At 43.6% G+C, this 20,140-nt stretch overlaps 2 protein-coding genes across 2 annotated transcripts; one reads left to right on the top strand and one right to left on the bottom strand.

The window, feature by feature from the left end:
- Positions 1-2,029: 2,029 nt before the first annotated feature.
- LOC101161707 lies at positions 2,030-4,654 on the top strand. Its single transcript, XM_004066343.4, has 3 exons — positions 2,030-2,702; positions 2,787-2,820; positions 3,309-4,654. The coding sequence occupies exons 1-3, from the start codon at positions 2,466-2,468 to the stop codon at positions 3,686-3,688; spliced, it is 651 nt and encodes a 216-aa protein (XP_004066391.1). The 5' UTR covers positions 2,030-2,465; the 3' UTR covers positions 3,689-4,654.
- An 8,615-nt stretch (positions 4,655-13,269) lies between these two features.
- LOC101161466 (tumor necrosis factor ligand superfamily member 14) lies at positions 13,270-17,187 on the bottom strand. The gene is made up of 7 exons (XM_004066342.4): positions 15,904-17,187; positions 15,434-15,689; positions 14,823-14,882; positions 14,709-14,739; positions 14,434-14,511; positions 13,777-14,011; positions 13,270-13,648 (listed from the first exon to the last, which is right to left on the bottom strand). Exons 2-7 carry the CDS (start codon positions 15,650-15,652, stop codon positions 13,474-13,476), a joined length of 798 nt encoding a protein of 265 aa, XP_004066390.2. The 5' UTR covers positions 15,653-15,689; positions 15,904-17,187; the 3' UTR covers positions 13,270-13,473.
- Positions 17,188-20,140: the final 2,953 nt, after the last annotated feature.

Below are 20,140 nucleotides of genomic sequence, written 5' to 3'. Positions count from 1 at the left end.
ATCTGAAATCCCTATTCATGCCGTTACCGTTGTCGCTGCACAGTAGAAAGGCGCTGGTTCAAATCCCTAATTTGCCTGTTCTGCCCGGGCATCCGTGGGTTTTCTTCAGGCGCTCACAGCTTTCTCCCACAGTCCAAAAACTTCCAGGGTCGATTGGTGCCTCTCAACGAGTGAAGAAAAGGCTTTTATTCTGGAGGGAACCAGAGTTCGTTTCCCCCGATAATCCAGAACAAAATGTCCATCTAAATCCATCCAAGCGGACCCTGAACCGCTCCTGGATCCATCTTTGGAGGTGTTCTCTGGTTCGCTCTGAGTTTCCTCAGTCTGAATACATTATGTGATCGGGCATTATGCCAGGCATTATGGGATGTAAACAGAGCCCCGGACAGACGGAGGGCAGCGATGCAACAGCAACTGCAATGTGGTCAGATGACTGCAGAATCAGTAAAACAGCTTTGAACGTGACACATAGGGCTGGGCGATGCAGAATTTTTACATCACCACATAAAACAAACAACAGTTTTTGTCAAATTTAAACACTCTGTGACCCATAAGGCAAATATTTATTCACCAGCAGGTACTTTAGGTTTAAATATAAGTCAGAACAGATGAACAGGTTTTGTTTTTCAGATAACTAAGAAAAGGCATTTCTATTACAAACTAAACTGAAACTTAAAGCAAAAGCTTTCAAGTTTCAAAAGAGAACATGAAGAAAACCGAATGCTAAACTGTTTTCTCAAACCCATTTAAAAGCTGAACATTCATTTACAGAACACACATAAAACTGATCAATAATTTAGTCAACATCCTGTGAATTAGTGGGAACTAAAAGCAAATTCTCTGAGTTCTTCTGGTGGTTTAGCCTGTTGCTGCTGTGCAGGTCTGACCTTTGTCGCATTTAATCCTCTGCCTCTGCTTCAGACGATTAAAAAGGTTGGTGGGATTTCCAGTTTTGGAAGGAACTTCTGCACGATTGACACGCTACTCTGTTTTATACATATAACAGTAACACCCCCACAGAGGGGCCAGATTTAAATTTTTGAGTCCCCTGCCGTTAGATTAAAAATATCTACCGGCCAAATTACAACACTAACAGAGGGGCGTTTATTTATATATATATATATATATATATATATATATATATATATATATATATATATATATATATATATATATATATATATATATATATATATATATATATATATACATACGAGTGCTAACAAAAGAACTATTTCCAATGAATTTGGATGAAGAGAACCCCTCAAAACAAACCATTTGTTACACAATGCTATTCTAAGATTTATTTTTCTAATTTATTGTTTATTGTTGTTTGTTGTTCATTTAGCTATTGTCACACGAAAAAGGCTAAACTGGAAATTATTATTATTATATTAAAGCAACCAGGAGAATAAATTAGGAGTGTGTATCGGCTTCTTTTTGGTGTTCCTGGTGAAGGTCAAATGTAAAGGTCATCTGTGAAGGTCAACAGAGTTTTCTGGCTATCATAACAACTGTCTTTTTTGTAGCTATTTTTACACGCGTATTGAACCCCAACCCAAATCCCACCTTAAGTATAAAGTGGAACGACTCCAAAGGTGTTGCAAAACGCTTTAGGAATTTTAGGAAACACCCCCGCCCCCCCCCCCTCCCTTTCCCACATGTCTGTCATTTTCACGTGGGGCCGGAATTTCCGATCCGAGGCCGCACCTATGTGATTCTCCTCCCCATCTCAATTCTCTTCCCAGGATCCTTTGGGCTTTTCACCCTCTGTACGTTTCATCCTCTTTTCTGCGGTTAAACTCAAAACTCATCTGTTTCTTTCTGCCTTCCCCATCCTGATTTGATTCTTGTCTTTTTATTTGTGTTGTGCTTTTAATTTTTATTTTAAACTTCGTTTTGTAAAGTGTCCTTGGGTTTCATGAAAGGCGCTTTAAATAAATGGATTATTATTATTATTATTATTATTACTATTATTAGTAGTAGTAGTGTTTTTAAACAGAATGATCCCGCAGTGTCCGTGAAGTGCGTGCGTTGGGAAAGTCGGTCCGTGACGGAATCAAAGCTTCTCACTTTACTTTCTTTCCAGCGCGCGCGCGCTCCCTCTGAAGCGCACCTGCAGGGAGAGCCGCGGAAAGTTTACAGCTCCTATTTTCTCACCTATATTAAAGCTGGTTGAGATAGAAACTCCTCCTCGTTTGTCTGTGTGTGTGTGTTCATGCGTGCGTGCGTGCGTGCGTAGGCGAAAGGGAAACCCATGACTTCCGTGTATTGCCTCCCCGTGAGAGAGCGCACGCGCGCTTGGGGAGGATAAAAACTCCTATAGATCGTGGAGCCGCGACACTCTTCTTGAAGCTCCTGGACTGCGCAGTCGCGCCACGCGTGGACCTGCCGCTGCAGCCGCTCACACCGCGCGCAGAGGGATCGTTTCTTGGAGCTGGGACGCACGCAATCATATTTTATTCATGGGACGCCAGGATAAAGAGGTGGACGAGGAGTCGCTCCAGACCCGAGACCGCGCCAGGGCCAGATGGATGGACGTGTTCCTGCTCGTGTCCGTCCTCATCTTGTTTCTGGCGGTGACGGCTCTGGCCGTCGGGGAGTACGTGGTGGTGTCGGAGTTTGGCTCCAGAACCGCCCGGGTCAGCGCTGACAGTAGCCTCTCCAAGCAGACCCCAGACGCGCCGGCAGCAGCCTTTAAGGTCAGCTGACCCATCAATCATCTTATAGGAGAAGAAAGGTTTCCTTTCACATTTCTAACAGACATTTATGTGTTTTATCAACAGATGGACAACTTTGCATACGTGGAACCTCTGCACTGTAAGTACCTTTTATGTGGGATGTCTTTGCAAAAAGTAGTCTATAAGTGTATAACTATTGGACTTTTTCATGAAAAACAGGGAGGTGGAAGCTGTTTCCAGCTGTAATAAGTCTGAAAAAAAAATCCTCAGAAAATAGTATTATCTGTGCAAAAACTGCTAAATAAATTTTTCTTTTTTTTCAAGTGTACTTCAAGTGTACTTGAAGTACACTTGAAGTACACTTGAATATATATATATATATATATATATATATATATATATATATATATATATATATATATATGTGTGTGTGTGTGTGTGTGTGTGTGTGTAAATAGTATGTAATGTATATAGATAGTAATGTATGTATATGGAGAGAGAGAGACTAAAGCTCTGAGACGGAAGTGCCGATTCGATATGGAAATTTTTGCCTTGAAGTGTCAAAAATCCTTTTCGAATGCAGACTTTGCAGCAACTTATGGTTTCTGTATTTGTGTCTTTCCTCAGCCGTCTTGGAAAACAAGACTATGACGTGGCATCAGTTCAACTATGGGAAAGGCACATCCGTCGGAAGCAAATTTGACTTCAACAAAGACGATCATTCCCTGAGGCCGCTCCAGGCCGGGGCCTACTTCCTTTACCTGGAAGTCAACCTCACCTGCACGGGCAAATGCCACAACCTTCATCTCAGCCTGAACGTGGACGACAAGCTCCTCTGCAAAGTGGATCTGAGGAAGGACCAGAGGTCTGTGAGCCATAAGTGCTGGACGGTGACGCAGCTGGATGGAAAAGCGCTGCTTACTCAGATGAGAGTGTCGAGTATAGACGTATCTCACTGGAAGCTAGAGAAGAAAGGCTCGGGACTTGGAATGTTCCTTATTGGCTGATACAGGCTGGAGAGGGGGGCGTACCTGTGACCTGTTCGTGGTAGCTCACCTGCAGACTTGAACACAGGTGACCATGACGATAAAGTAGCCGCCCGCAAGGGCTGCTTGGAACCAAAGCAAGTGCGTGCAGAGGTTTCTTCCAAGTAGAAAACAACCACGGCAGGTTTTTAAGGTGGATTTCCAGTTCAAATTCAGTCATCGTAAAGCAAACTGGAGAAAAATAGAAAAATAACCTTTTTTTAATTGTAAATTCTTTTAAAAAATCGTATTTTTAGTCTATTTATTGAATGAGCTGTAGTTATTTATGCATGTTTATGTTTAACTGTTTTCTGTGAAAATGGGTTTTCAACGTAGATGTCACTACATTTCTGTCAATGTGCAATACACGGTGATAGATTATAAATCTATTTCCATGACACCAAAAGCTGCAACATCGAGTTTTCTGTGGGCAGGAAACCCTCAGCAAGCCCATCATCGCTTTCTTTTGACTGTCTTTGCAGTAAAAGGAGGTTCAAGCGAGTGCTGAGGGCAAACAGAAAGAAATGTCTGCATATTGGATTTGGATTTAAAGCTAAAAAACTATTTTAATAATAATGTACGTCATGGTGTAGACCATGTACGTACGGAATAAAATGTACGTCCTGTGGACAGTCTTCTCAGAGCTGAATGTATTGGAAGTGTAATTTATATTAAACTCAATTGTGGTCAAAAGAAAACAGCTGCTTTTTTATTTGGTGTTTTAAAGACATGAGGCCTGCTGTTCGATGAGGTATTAAGGTGGAATAAATGATTTGTTTAGAGAGAAGGGGAAAGTTCCCTGTCATATATGGTGCAGAGCGGGAACTGGACGTTTTTCACATCCTGTTTATTTGTCATGTGGTTTTAGAAAAAATAAGCTGTGAGCCTGCAAACAAATATGCATCTCCTGCATTAATAAATTCCACATGTTAACAAAAATGTACATTTCCCACTGTCATGTTTGTAAAAACAGATTGGATTGCATGTAACATTTATGCACATAACTGCAGAGTCCCTGATTGGCCAAGAAAAACAAACAATTGAAGTAAAAATAAAAAATAAACTCAGTTGGTTAGTTTTTTTTTTTTACTTCAATTGTTTTTTTTTATTGGCCCATTAGGGGCTCCGTACAAAAATGATTACGAAGATTTGTTTCTTTTTTTTTTTATATTTCCGATTTGACCAAAAAACTACACTTGCTTTTTTTTAGTGCATTGCATATTTTCATACCGAAACATTTTTTGCTTTGCAGAGGCGCGTCTGGATTCCCATGACACTAAAAGTTCCGGAAATATTGGTGACGTTTTAAGTTCGTCTGTCAACTTAACGGAAAAATTCTAGTCTAGGAGAGCTTGATATCAGTCATATTTATTTTTATTGGAGCCTTTTTATCTGATGACAGGATCATATTTGACTTCGGATATTTTAAAGAAACTAGAAATATCCGAAAAGGAGTGAGAAAAAGAAAAAACCCTCATAAATTAGGGTTAACACCCAACCCTACCTAACATCGCCCTGTTTCCTCACTTGTAAGTGTACTTTCAAATAACAAATACACATAGAAATACACACACTCGGCACACATTTGTGAAAACACTCGTTTGTTTACAGGGTACAATATTTACAATCATATCGGCGATTATTTATACTTTGTACATATGAATGTATTGATCTATAATCATATTTCTATATTTTTTCCTAAATTCCTTTATGTTCTTTTCTGTTTTCCCATATCTGCATCTGATTAGAGTTGAGATTAAATGTCTCATTCTGCAAGTTAAGGTGGTTCCCCAAAACACACAAAAAACCCACAAAGGTTTCTTAAAAAAAATAAGGTGCAACATGACTGAATGACTAAGCAACCTCCAACTAAGAACACGATCAGAGAACACGTCGGGTCCCTGTGCTCTTCCATCCGGGGGCCCAAATCCAGGCCTGGAGGGCCGGCCTCCTGCCGCTTTTCCAGAAATCCTGCCTTGTCATCTGCTGGTTACCTGGATCAGGTGTGTTCAGCCAATGAGGAGCTTCAGTGGTTGGAAAACATGTCGGGCCCTCAGGGCCTGGATTTGCGCCCCGTTTTTGACTCAGCAATGCCTCCATGTGAAAGTCTTCAGTAAACGACTTTTCTAATATTAGAAAGTGTGATGTCAGCGGCACAATAGAGCGACTTCAAAAGTGTTTAGTAAATGCGTAAGTCAGAAGGAACTTCACCGCCGTCAGGCTGCTGCAAGCCTTTCAGCCCACACAGGCGCGCACAGCGTCTCAGTGTCAGTCTAGTATTTTGCCTTCAGGACACGTTTTGAAAGTGTACTACGGTACTTCCTTTTGGGTGAATCTTTTGAAGCCCAGCCACAGTGGCACCTTGTTTTTTTCATGTCAGATTGCCGCTGCAGCTCCTTGATGTTCTTGTGTTTAATTTGTGTGCTTCTGTTTTATCTGTTTGACAGGAAAGCAGTTGGTCCTTCTTTTTTTTTTGTCACAGACTTTGTTGAAAACACAATAAACTGATTCTACAGTTTGTATCTTGAGGCTGCCCCGCAGTCTGAACCACACGCAGCAGCTGATGGCGGCGCAGTGGGGTAGTGGTTAGCACTGTTGCCTCATAAGGAGAAGGCCCTAGTTTGAATCCCGGCCGCTGGCGTCTTGCGTGTTCTTCTTGTGCATGTGTTGGTTACTCTCTGATTTGTGTGTGTTCAGGTTGTCTGCTGTGGATTTTAACAGAGAACCCCCCCCCCCCCCCCAAAAAAAAAGCTCCTCACAGAAGCTGAGAAAACATGTTCAAATGTTTTCCTGTTGAAGAGCAAACGTTGATGTGAGGAAATGCAGATTATGCCTTACACGGTTTTGTAATTGAGTCAATATCGTGTCAACAGTAAGTTGACAAAAACTAATAAAAAAGTTTACAGTTTTGCTATTTTGTGGTGTCTAGTGGAAAAGCTGAATTGAGCCACAATATTATTATTAGGTTGTTTTGATTGCATTTGTGGATATAGATGTTTGTGATGCAATTCAATGGTTTCAAAGGTCGGCTGATAAAGGTCAGTAGTGAAACCTCTGCACAACACAGTCCAGTGAAATGAAAAAGAAAAAGAAAAGAGGCAAACAAAGAGCTTGTTTTGTGATATTCTTTGCATGAAAAACTGCAGCTTTATCATATTTTATTTGTGTTTTAGACCAATGTAAGTCCAAGCAAGCAGCTATGCACTTAACTGGAATCCAGTAAAAAATAAAATGAAAAAGCATGTACTTTTGAAAGATTCAGCTAAAATCCATTCAAATCAAACAGTTTTGTGTCAGAATCAACGTGGAGCAGCCTCTCCCATCGTGTAGAAGTGAAGCTTCCTTTGCAAGAACAGAATAACAACAGTGCTGCTGCAGCTAAAGAATCAGCAGGAAACTCTCTTAGAAAAGACAAGTCCACTCACCACAGCATTAATCTACACTCGAGAACCACCACTGAGAATTAAGGCTCGTGAAGAACGTCTTATGAACCGTTTCATTCCAACAAATACAAATGAAAGTCAACTCACCAGCAGAGTCTGTTCAAAATAGGGTCATGGCTTCATTGCACAGTTTCCAACATGTATTTCAGTTACCTTATCTACTCCTACCATACTGTGACTTTCTGCCAGCGGCTGTCAGTCACAAAGCATGACACACCTTCTCTGAAAGTATGATAGGTACAAACAGAGTGGTACGCCCCAAGAAGAATGGTACGCCCCAAGAAGATGATTGAACCCACGAGTTGACTTAATTCATGACTGTGATTTAATGACAAACGTCAAAAACAGTCAAACGGTTTTTGGTAAAAGTTTACTAACAAGTTCAACGTGTCTCATGATCTACTGATGACACTGCTAGTCTGCTGTCTAATGTCCTGAGATCGATTGGTCATCACTCTACCCACCACCACGGGGAATTGCGTCGTCCCTCCTGGAACACGCAGGACCCTTTAATACCTGAGCTTTAGCTCAGGTATTAAAGACGGTGACGGTGGCCACAAAGAGTGACCACCGTCACTCTTTGTGGTGTCATTGACCAAGTTTCATGTGCTTTGATGGCTCACACATCCCCAAACCATCAGTCATTCGGTCCAGCTCCATCTCCAGCGGTGCCAGCAGATTTGGCACCAGACCAGGGCGGCTCTCCTTTGCACCAAGGAGAGCAACTGCCGGATCGCCAGTCATCATAGGGTGGTGGGATCCACCTACCATCCTGGTCAAAGGGTCCTTTCTCTCGTCGAGGAACATCCCCATTCAGGCTACCTCCCACAAACTTGCTCCCCGATTTATCGGACCCTACGCCATTGACCGGATAATCAACCCCACCTGTGTCCGCCTCAAGCTTCCCTCGGCTCTCAAGGTCCATCCAACGTTTCACATTTCCCAGATCAAGCCTGTCCACGAGAGCCCTCTGTGCCCGCCGTCCACTTCCCCGCCATCCGCCCGAGTCATCGACTGCGCTCCGGCTTTCATGGTCAGTCGGATTTTGGACGTCCGGCGCTGCGGTGGCGGCTACCAGTTCTTGGTGGATTGGGAGGGCTATGGTCCAGAGGAACGTTCGTGGATCTCCTGTTCCCTGATTCTGGACCATTCCCTCATCGCTGATTTCTATCGTGCCCACCCGGATCAGCGTTCTGGACCGCCTGGTGGCGGTCGTTGTGTGTGTGTGTGGGGGGGGGGGGGTACTGTCATAGTGCGTCTGTCAGCCCAACCCCTCCGCTCCAGAGGATTCCTAGCTGTTGCCACTCACCTCATCAGCCCTGCTGCCTTCTTAAGGAGATCCACAGCCAGTATTCGTCGCCAGTTCGTTGCTCCTCCATGGTGCTTGTCTGGTATCTCATGTTTATGCCAAGATATAATTCTTGTTTAGTAACTTTGCCTTATGCCTTGCTTCCAGGACTCTATCACCACGAGTGCTACCTGGGATTTCCTCCGGAACCGCCTGTTCTATCCACGCTCTCCTCGCCAGCCGTTCATGCCCTCTCAGCCTCCACAGAAGCCCTCTAGCAACACCTCGTCTTCCTGTCACTCACCTGCAGTCTCGAGCCGAAGACATCACCTCTGGAAGATCACCTACAAGAACAAAATAAATCCAATCACTTACCTTAAAACTCTCCTGTGTTCCTTCCGAGTTCCAGCATCTGGGTCTGTCTCAAAGTCTCCAATACCATGACAACAAGGATCATGAATACAAAGAATTCAATAGAAAATTCTAAACTGAACTAGCTAAACAGACTAAACTAAAGTGGGCATCCCTACCCTTAGACCCTCCTCTGTAAGGAAAAACTCCTAAAAATATATAGATTCTGTAAAAACCTCAGGGGTGTCCACATGAAGGAGGGATCCTCCCCCAGGACGGACAGGTGATGTACCAGAACTTTAAGAGAAGAATTAGCTGATCTATCTCTACAACTACATGTTAAAATAGCGCAGCAGATGAGCTTCATCCAGATGGAGTTGGGGGACGGCTGGGGGCACGAGACGAGCCAGAGGCAGGATCCACAAACAAGTTTAGGAGCAGTAGTAGAGACGAGCCCGAGACGAGGTACTTGGTCAGGTACAGGAGCACGGACAAGCCAACTGATGATGAGCAGGACGTTACTACAGATGCTTAAAAATCCACTTTAATGAAAATGGTGTTCATGGTGTTTTTATCATGTTCTTGAGGCCTTTTTTTGATGATGGAGGACAAGTGTAAAGAAAAACAAGGATAAAACTTGACTTCTGAGTATTTCTTTATTCAAATCATTGTGAACCACAAGCAGACAAAAAAAATGCCATTTGAAAAAGCTCGTAGATTCTAAAAGCAACTGTCTACTGTCTACTCCCAATAGAGATGCTGTTTGGACTGTATTCAGAATCACGTTTTAGTGACTACAGAGACTCTGCTGACAAATGGAAAAAGGCATGGAGGAAGCACAACTATTGCCAATGACAATACAAGAAAGTCTGCAGAAAAGAGCAAAAGATTTGTATCAAACAAAAGTAGGACATTCTAGCCTAGTGAACGAGTTCTGATTAAAAACCGTAGACCTGAAAGAGGATCAGGTAAAGCTCCCTGTCTACGAGGTGAAAGCAGAGAAGTGAAAATGTAAACCTGCTTATGAAAGACAAACCTGTTCAAGCGTCTGACGATGGGGAGAGTGGTAATGAGTATTTATCATGAGCCACCTCAGGTTCTTCTCAACCATTAGACCCTACGGCTAAGACAGAAATCACCAAACCCTGCTCCACCACCACCAGAGCCTCCTGGTGGAGACATCCTGGAATGTTCTGATTCCCCGGCTGACAAGAAAACGAGACAACAGACTCAGTGGTCGGTGACCAACCTATCAGCTCAACATCTACCACTTCCTCCTCTGAGGGACCTGCGGAGGACAGATGCCAGCGACAGCAACGTGAGAGGCACCCGCTAAGGACGATTGATCTTTGACCAGCTGGGCCTCCCGTGAGGTTACAGCCTCTGGCCTGCCCCACAACTGTTTCCTACGTACCCAGGACTGGTCCAGTGGCTGCCAGCTCCTCGGTCATACCATTCCCATTTCCCTGGTGTGTGTGAGGACTCTATTTACAGGCAGTTGTCCAGGATGTAAAGGATTTCTTATGGATGATAACCACAAGCCATCCACCGCCAAGGGGATGGTTCCCACATGGATTTTTCAAAGGGTCTTGGAAAGAATGTTCCCCCTATCAGATGATTGAACTCATAAATCGCACCACTTTTTTTTCAGTGGGGCAACAAAAGCAGAGAGGTAAAAAAAATCATGCTTTCCCCCATTTTTTTTTCTACTTTCGAATACTTAAAGTGTACTAAAAGTAACAGTAATCCCACAGCATTGTCTCATTACATTCTCTAGGATCAAAACTCGCCCTGTTTCTATCAAGTACACCCAGCTGATCAACCTCATAGCTAACAGGTATGAGAACATGGTTTTGTGGAAAATAACCTCCATTTCTGCAGAGCTCTTCCTCCCCCATGGAACAAATGGATTTGCTTTGTTCTGCATAAAAACCTGCAGCTGTTTGTAGCTGTTGTGTTTAAGTATAACGTGATAAAATAATGTAGATCAAATCATTCCAAAGCCGATTTTCTGATCTATGAACAGATGTCTTGTTGTTTTGCATGCATGTGTGCAGGTCTTCTTGATAAGGCGGAAAGGCAACTCTTCTGTCATTTCAGTTATCGATCATGTTTCTCCAACCCACTGAATCCGTGAATTCCGAGTTTTTTTTGAGAATTTCTTTAGAATCTGTGCCAAAAAAAAGCGAAAACATGTTCAAGTGGTCAAAGTGAATCCCTCCACCAGAAAGAGGTAAAAGCACGGCTTTGTGACCCCTTTCTGTCAAAGCTGTCAAAAGAAACAGGCCTTCATTTGGAAAAGCAGCAGAGCCGGCTCTGCAATGCATCATGGACAATCTCAAACAGATGCTGTGTCCGAGCTCCCACCCTAATCCCTATATAGTGCTCTATATAGGGGTTAGCCATTTGCTAGAGCTGTCTGAATCTACAATTCCAAAATCCAGTGCCCTAGAAATTTCCCAGAAGTCTCTGTGAAAACCAGTGTGCATCGATGCTCACTAGATCGGAGAATATAGACCACAATGCATTGCGTCTGATTTTTTAATAAAATATTAACGTTTTTATCTTCAGAAGACAATGAATTGTCTCAAAATGCTCATATCAATTAGATTTTAACTTTGTGAAATCGTTGACGTCGTCTCCGTAGTGAGCGTGGAGTCTGAATTGCTTTACAATCAAGGGCTCTACATAGTCCCACTATTTAGTGTTTTAGTAGTTAGGGGTTAGGGCGGGAATTTGGACACAGCCAGAGACTTAAGCACTTTCCCATCCTAAGCAGAAACCTAATTTAAATAAAAGATCCCCATCAATCCGTTTAACTGCACCGTACCCGTCCACTGAGAGTAAACATGAAGGGAACTGTAGGTCAGGTCTGGAAGGCGGGGTTGTTTTGTGATGGCAGAGAATGGGATGTTTTTACATCAAAATGGCAACACTGTCCAAAAAAAGTGCATCTGTCATTTCCAAAAACATGACCAAATCAGAGTGTTTTTTGGTTCTGCTCAGGTATGAAAACCTCTGCTGGCAAAGCAACGATCACTAAAAGGCACAAGACAGAGATGTCAGGTGAAATGTTTTCAAAGAGTCAGGAAAAGCATGTCAGCGGTCAGAAGTCAACCACAGCTCTACGTGACAAAAACAACCCGTGTGGCTGACAGAAAAGAGAGCTTGTGTGCGATGTTGCTTCTTGTATTGCATTAAGCATCAGCGTGGAGTCCAATGGTAATTCCAATGAAAAGGACATTTGGACAGGATAAGTCTTGTAGCGCGCACATAGAACGTTTCACACGTCTGCAACAACACGCCTTGCTTTTGGGTCCTAAAACGTCCTCACTGGTTGTCTGCAAGACGCTCTTGTTTTTTTTTTCTGATGTACTGATGTTTATCTGCATCTTACAAAAGGAAATGACCCAAATGTCTAACTGCATTTGAGGTCAATCCTTTCATTCACTTCGGCTTCTGTGGGGTTTTTAAAAACGTTTTTCTAATTTTCTGCACTGTTTTGTGCTGTTCGTATTTCTTCTTTTTTGATTCTTTTTGATGTTTGTGCTTCGTAATTCAGTAGTAAAATCCGTGCACGCTCAACAATCCATACCTTCTGATTTTTTTTCCACACGAAACTGGTATCTTGTGTGAAATGTAAGAAAAGCTGAGTCAACAGCTCCAACCCGCTCTTTTCACTCCATCCTTACCTAACCACATCCTGCTTTTCGTACACACTCGCTGCCTCAGAGGTGTTTGTGTAGGTTGAATATCCTGCACATTTGTAGACCTGCAGTTGCATTTTGTGGGTTTGCACTTGTTTTTTTTGCTGTGTTTCAGAAGCTTAAGCTCCAAACACAATTTGTCTGACAGGAAAAAGGTCTGTACCTTCGTTTTCTGCTCTAGATTTTCACGGAGAGGATTGAGTTAGTTGTCTAATTTTAGCTCCAAGCTTTTGTCTCATGACAGCTAACAGCCAAACACACATTTATAGCCTTCATTCACTATAGAAGTGACCAACGATTCCTTCCAACACCGTTAGATGCTGACACACGCCTGTGGTGCTTGCTTTGCTTCGGCCCTCCGTCTGAACACAAGCTCTTCTTAATTTAACTTGTAATTAGGAGTGTGTCAGTAACTCTGTTCTCGACTGCGTTCTTGCTTTGCGATAACCATCGAGGCAGATGCCCAAAGGTTCAGCATGGACCTGCAGAAAGATGTGGTTGCTGTTTGCAGAAAGATGTGGTTGCTGTTTGCAGAAAGGGCAAGCCCTGAACCTGACATGACCATGTCGCGTTCAGGGTTTGACCCTTAACCCCACATGGTCATGAACCCAGCATGACCATGTTTCTTATTCTGCGGTTTGGTTTCCTGATATGGCCTTTTTAATCACTCTAGAGATAATTTTACCGACTTTTTTTTTAAACCTCTTGTTTATGTGTCAACGTGTGTTTTTTCTGCATCCATTTGCCTTTGGGAGTGATGTCATCATCTCTCAATTTATTTTACTGAAAAAAACTTTATTAAAATAACAAAACATCTTGTGAAATGTAGCATTAAATATATAAAGCTGAATATCAGATACATCTCTGTCACAGTGGTTACTTTTGTCATAAATATATCCATTAAGAAGCTCTTTGGTGTACAAGTATATAGATGTATATGTGTGTGGATAAAGTGCCACAGATACATGTTCATAATTCCTATGGAGAAACCATAAAAGCCCCCATGAAGTTTTCTGTCGGTCCTGGTCGCATGTCCTGAATATTCTCCACTTTAACAAAAATTTCGTCCCCATTCTTTAGTTGGAAAATCCCAGCCAAGAAGCTGCTCCACAGTTCCTCTCCGTTCGAGTGCTTTGAGCCCCGGCAACGATTACTAAAGGACACAAAGCAGAGATGTCACAAGGAAGGTTCAGATTTCAAGAAGTAAAGTGTTACCAAACATGTGTGCAACTCTAAGACAGGAAAGGGAAGAAAAAGAAGAAGAAGGGTACACTGACTCACCTTTTGGATTGCATGAGCTCTATAGGTAAGCCATAGGCTGTGGTGCTTTTCATCACTTTGTGTTGAATTAGTTTACACTCATTCAATGCGATCAGCTGCACTTTGGAGTAGAAGTAGTAATGACCAGCTTTCTGAATTCTCAGTCGACCGTTCTGGTACAGCATGTTGTGGACGCTGGCCTCGCCCTCATTCACCCACTGCACTATGTCGTCCTGTCCCGAATAATTACTGGCACCTAAAGGGAGAATAAAAGACGAGCTGAAATTGGAAAGTAAAAAAATCTGAACAAGACTCGACCTTTTCAAGTCTTGCATAGGTCTGACTTGTTTTTATGGTTCTTAATTGGAGTGCAATGAAACACTATCTTCACGATTCGGTTCAAATGCTGGTTTTTAGGTCACAGTTTGGTTTCGGTTCGATTTATGATTGGTGTATTTACGAAAAAAAAACCAAAAATTCAGAAAAAAACCTTAAGAAAAACCCGTCCGTTGTCTTATACGAAGCTCAGAATCATGGAGTCAAACAATAAATCAAATACTGCACAATCCACACTTAAAACATGGACCTGATGGAAGAGTGACACACTTTCCCCCTAAATCGGTTCAATGGTGTCACATACGGCCTAGAACTGAGAAGTGGGGCTTCCCTGGTTCTTACCCAAAAGGTGAGCAAAGGGTTTGCTGGCCTCGCCCTCTTTGACCCACCGTTCTATGTCGTTTTCCCCCACCACACGACCTAAAGGGAGAATAAAAGACAAGCTGGAATCTGAAAACGAAAATCCCAAACAAAACTCAACACCTCAAGTCATGAAGAGGATTAAACGGTTTTTAAGGCTAAAAAAACACAAAAACAGGTCAATGAGAAAGTAAATATGAATTACAGCTTTGGGAATTTATCGTTATAATAAATCGTATAAAGCACTTGGTACCTACCAATTGATCCTACTTGGCTCATTAGAGTATTCTGCAGAAAAAAACGAAACGACAACAGTTTGAGAGATTGGTTGTTTTTTTTTAAAAAGGGTCCAAATTGTTCAACTGCTCTACCTGCTGGCTGGAAAGTGAAGGACTGGACACGTTGCAGAGACGATTACAGGAGGAAAACCCCTGCAGGCCCAGAACAACGTGATCAGAAAGAGCCTTCATGCATCTGAGCAACTTAATGTGTCTATGCTCCGACAGAAATGGCTGCATGTTTGTGTTTGCTTCAGAATACGATGTGTCTGTGTGTGTGGAGGGGGCACATTACAAGTATTTTTGTTTAAAAAAATGCATGCAGGTCCTCTGTATCTGTTCACACAATGCAATGCTGAATGACCAAAAAATAAATAAGAATCCCCCGTTTGGTTCAACACAGGTCTTTTTCCGTGAAATTGAAGCAGACATTCTGTCACTGTGCTCTGAATACGTTACAGGAGAGGCAGGAGAGCAGCAAACAGCATTAAGAGAGATGTGACAGTTAAAGGGTTGGAAGTGTAGCTCACAGAGGAGGGAAAAGGGAAGAAAGGCAGATGACCTGCTGCCCAGGGAGAAAATGACGTCTCAGAAACCGCTACTGTCTACTCATGACGACAAGCGAAACACGGAACTTCCAAAGGAAAAGGAATTTCCATCTTCTGCCTCTCTTTCAGCGAGGAGACAGGCGCAGCGAGCCTCACCTGAGTCCTCTGATAGAGATTGATGATTAAAAATCCTTCAACAAGGAGTCCGATCACCGTCAGCCCCACCAGCAGCAGCAGAAACCTCTGACCATCCCGGGCCCACTTGGTTTTCCTTTGAACGGGTAGGTGGAGGTCGCTGGCCTGGCTGTCAACCACAAAAACCGGGGGGTAGGTGCTCACACCCGTCTCTGGCAGGCCTCCGGGTCCCATTCTCATTTAAATGTCACAGATCTAAGGGTCTTAAGTGGAGATGCTGAAGGAAAACCAAATGCACAAACGAGGAGAGATGAGCAGATGGAGGAAGGCAGAACAGAGGATAAAACTGACTTTGAGAAACGCTTCTTTGACAAAACCAGTTTCTGGAAGGTCGTTTTTTACCAAACCAACTATTTCAATCATGCAGGAAAACAGCAGAAGTGAAAGCTGTGGGGTTGAACCCTTCCTAGAAGTCCTTTAGAGAGAGTTACCTTAAACGTTCTTCAGCCCACCATCCAGAAGCAGAGGGTCATTTTCACTGGAGCTCCTGGTTTTTCTCACAGCCTTCAACCGCCCAACCATGGAAATGATCTGATCTCGCCACCTGTTTCCACTTTTAACCGGAAAAAGCTGTCCTTGAAGTTCACTCGCCTGCCGTCAAGTGTCACTAATATTGCTTTACAAGCGAGCTACTGTAAAGAGGAAATGAAGATACGACAGGGAAGGCAGACGCAAAGAGAGAGTAAGTGGTGTGCATCAGTGTCAGAGGGACACTCCCCGCTGAATAGAGACTTATCGTTCAACAGCTGACACTTCCCCCTCGTTTGCCACAGTTTCTAGACTGGATTTTTTTGCGTTTTTAAATCTCGTCTGTGTGGCTGCATGTCTCTAAGATGTACGGCCGTCTCCTGTCTGGATGGATTTATGTGCAGATTTTGTGGAAGTTTTCTTTGAAAGGTTTGCAGCACGGCCACCACCACAGCCTCGCACCCTCAGGAACACTCAGGTTCATTTCTTACCTTTTTCTCCGTCATTTCAAACCGTTTCCACAACTTTCTAGATTGAGTAAGAAAAGGCTGCTGATCACGATGACCAAGGACACGCTGTAGGCGACATCATGTCTGGTTTCTTTCTGGTTTTTCACCAGAATGACTGTCAGTGTCCTCTCTGAGAGGATCTTGGTTTTTAGAAATCTAATTCTCCTTATTTTGCATCATCATTTACTGCTATTCATGATTTCTCTCTAGTGTGAATCCTCCAGAGTAAATGTTCATTTAGCAGAAGTAGTCAGAGTTTGACTGAAAACTCACTCAGCACTTGTCTTTGCTGTGGGAGGGGGGCAGTTTGACTTGACAGACTCCACATGGTGCAGTCACACAACTCACCCTGACGGACTCACTGCCCACACACAAAACACCTTCTACCTAGTACACATACAGTACAGTGTAATTACACACGTGATGTTTTTATTTCCGATTCCATAAATCATAACGACCAGATTCCCTTCCACGTTGGTTTTGGACTCCACCCCGCTGGTCGCATCATTGAACATGTCACAGGCCCAAAGCCGAGTCCCTGATTGGTTGACACAATGCATCACCCTCGCCAAAGTTCAGATTTTTCAATCTGGGAACACTATTCAGCTGCTCGGCTCCCAAACTCTGGAGTTCCCTCCCTCCTGACCTCCATAACATGGACTCTTTACAAACATTCAATTCAAAACTCAAAACTCTTCTGTTTAATTCTGTCTTCTCTTTCTGATTCACTCTTGATTTTCTGTCATTTGTCTATTTATTCTGCTTTTAATGAACATTCTTCGCCTTTGTTTTGTCCTTGGGCTCCTTGAAAGCTGCCTTTAAATAAAATGGATTATTATTATTACTGTGAAACCCGAATCGCGCCACGACGCTCAAATCGAGCAGCTGCCGGAGCGACGCGCCACGCCCATGTCAGGAACTCTGATAACGTCTGTGCATTGACTTAACATTGATGCTGCGTTCACACCAGCTGCGTGTGGTGCGTTCAAGAACGTGCTTTACGCGGCTCCGGTGGTGTTCACACCGGACACGCAGGGAACAGCAGGGACGGGAATTCTTTTTCTTCTTCTAGTTTTTTTACTGGTTACTAGCACTTGTCCACCTCCTACAGAAGGAGGGGGCTTAACGTGAAAAGTCAAAGTGGTTCAAATCCCACAAATCTTGCTTCAGGCTTTTTGTCTTCACAGTTCTGTTCCTAAACATTTTCATCTTGGGGTCATGGTTATCCGACCGGGCAGAAAAAGCGCAATTATTCATTTCTAATGAATTTGAAATCACATCCGCCACCCAGACCAGGGCAAGCAGGACCGCCACAGGGGCCCCCAACGCCAGAGATCAGGGGGGCACAGAGGCAGGGAGAGTGTAGGGCCCAGCCCAGTGAGAAGAACAGCCCTTGTGAGCCTAAGCTCACAAACATATTTCCCCCATCGCCCCACATTTCCTCCTGAAGCCTTATTCACCTGCACCTGTACGGGGGTTTGACCTGTACAGGTGCTGTGGGTTTTTGGGTTTCCGTGTCCGTGGGGGGGGTCGTAGAGAGGCGCAGGTGCATCCTAAGGGGAGCACAGGTGTGTCTTACAGTTCCCTATGGGAGGCCGCATGCGACATCATTCAGACATTGTCGCACAAACTCTACTATATACAAAAACTATCAAACTCAAACACACCACTAGGTTCTACATAATTTATTGTTTTTGATCATTTCATCAGTGAGAAGAAACTTACCAGCCAGTGATGGCAAGTGGAAAGGGGGCCACAAAGGCGGGGCGGGTAGCGCCTGTGGGCCACACAACGCTGCTTGAGGCATTAACTTCTTCTTAGAATCACTGCGGGGTTAGACGCTTCAGACGAGGACAACATGACTGTCAAGCCTTGTAACTGAACAAGTTCCTTGTTATTTTTAAAACTGAAATAATGACATTGTTTTTCATTTCTCAGCGGTTCATTATCTGTTTAAGTTCTCCAGCTTGACTGTCGCACAAATTCACACGAGCTGTGAAGGGAATTCACACGGCTGTGGACTTTACGTGAACGGGTAACTTTTGTTTCACTTGAACTTTTCACTTTGGAGATGCACTAGTTCCCTTTTTTTTGTGATGACAGATACATTTTTACCGTCAATGGCAGCAGTGTTTGTTTTTCCCCAGATTCAAACTGTCATGCTTCCCATCTTGGTCACAATGACAGTGTGATGCCTTCAAGGACTTGTCTTAAAGACACAGTAATCAATCAGTAGAAAAAGCAAACAGTAACTGCTGTCTGGATTTAAGGGGGGATGTAAGGAAATGTGTGAAAAATGATGATTGTTTGAAGAACTATTTCAAACGATCTCTTTAAGAAGGCTTCTCAGTTCTCAATCTATCAATGGATTTCAAGTGTACCTCCCTCTTGAGCTGCGTTCACACTGAATGCAATTCTTGCGGGAGAGGCAGCAACTTTCAATTTAAGATATGCGATCTGAGGTCCTGCGGCGTGATTTGAGCGGCGGGCACGGCACAAAGTTCTGGCAGCAGCACGATTAGGGCGGCAAGGTCAGAGCTCAAATATCTGAGTTTTGGCCAGGTCGCCGTATCGGATCTACCAATCAGGAACTCGTCTTTGGGCACTGATCAGTGCCCATCAGTGTATTGGGTAGAATACACATCTAATGCGAGGGTTTTTGTCCTGAACGCCCATCTATTTTGTAAAGCCACTGGGGCGGGGGGGCTTATTTTCATAGAGACAATAATAAAAATAATAAAAATGGTCCTGTAGATTTTTTTCAATTTTATTTCCCCCTCTCTGGTTAATGCAGGACAGTGAGCCTTCAAAGTGGGTCACAGAGACACAGAAACACTGGAAACAGTAGTGGCTGTCATACAGACACAGCTGTGTGAGTGAGGCTCCCAGTGCCGGGAGAATCTCTAAATGATCCCTTGAACCCAACGTGGAGACGCCGATGTACCGATGTGTACGGATGTTTTACTAAATAAACCTGATCTCTCAACGTCACCCGTGTCATCCATAAATTGTAAATGAGATCAACATAGGCAACCTCTTCATGTAGCGATCAGGCTAAAAGCGTAAGCTGGAAGCTCCTCCCACACGCGGCCACGGCGTCAAGCTAAGGAACACGTTTTTGGACAGGCGGCGAGCAGAGAATTCGCCGCGCAGTCAAGGAGAGGCGGCTGACACAGATTTGCAGCGCGAATCGCATTCGGTGCGAACGCAGCTTTAGTGACATCAAAGTAGATCATCTAAATATCAAGTGGTATGACATAATACTACATTGATGTCATAAAAATTATAAATAGCTCTCACCAACTATATTAGCCCTGACCAGGGGTTTCAAACCTGGGGTTCCAGAGTCACATGGTAAATGGTAAATGGCATTTACTTATTTGCCGCTTTCCACCTTCATCAAAGGCCCAAAGTGCTTTACAGTCACACACACATTCAGACGCTGGTGGCGGCTCCGCTGCCGAACACTGGCGCCGCAACCTTTCACCAGAGACAAGGTGGGGTTCAGTGTCTTGCCCAAGGACACTTTGACTCATGGACGGGCAGGGTGGAAATCAAACCTGCAACCACTAATCAGGGGTCGGCTGCCCTATCGCTGCACCACAGCCGCCCCTACATGTGTTTTTGTTGTTGTTTTATTTCTGAATGTTCCCCTGGCACATTTTATTTCTCGTTTTTGTATCTGTGCATT

This window comes from Oryzias latipes, chromosome 1, assembly GCF_002234675.1.
Source record: "Oryzias latipes chromosome 1, ASM223467v1".
Taxonomy (NCBI): Eukaryota; Metazoa; Chordata; class Actinopteri; order Beloniformes; family Adrianichthyidae; genus Oryzias; species Oryzias latipes.
Note: the sequence above shows the minus strand (reverse complement) of the source record. Positions and strands in the feature narration are given on the sequence as shown.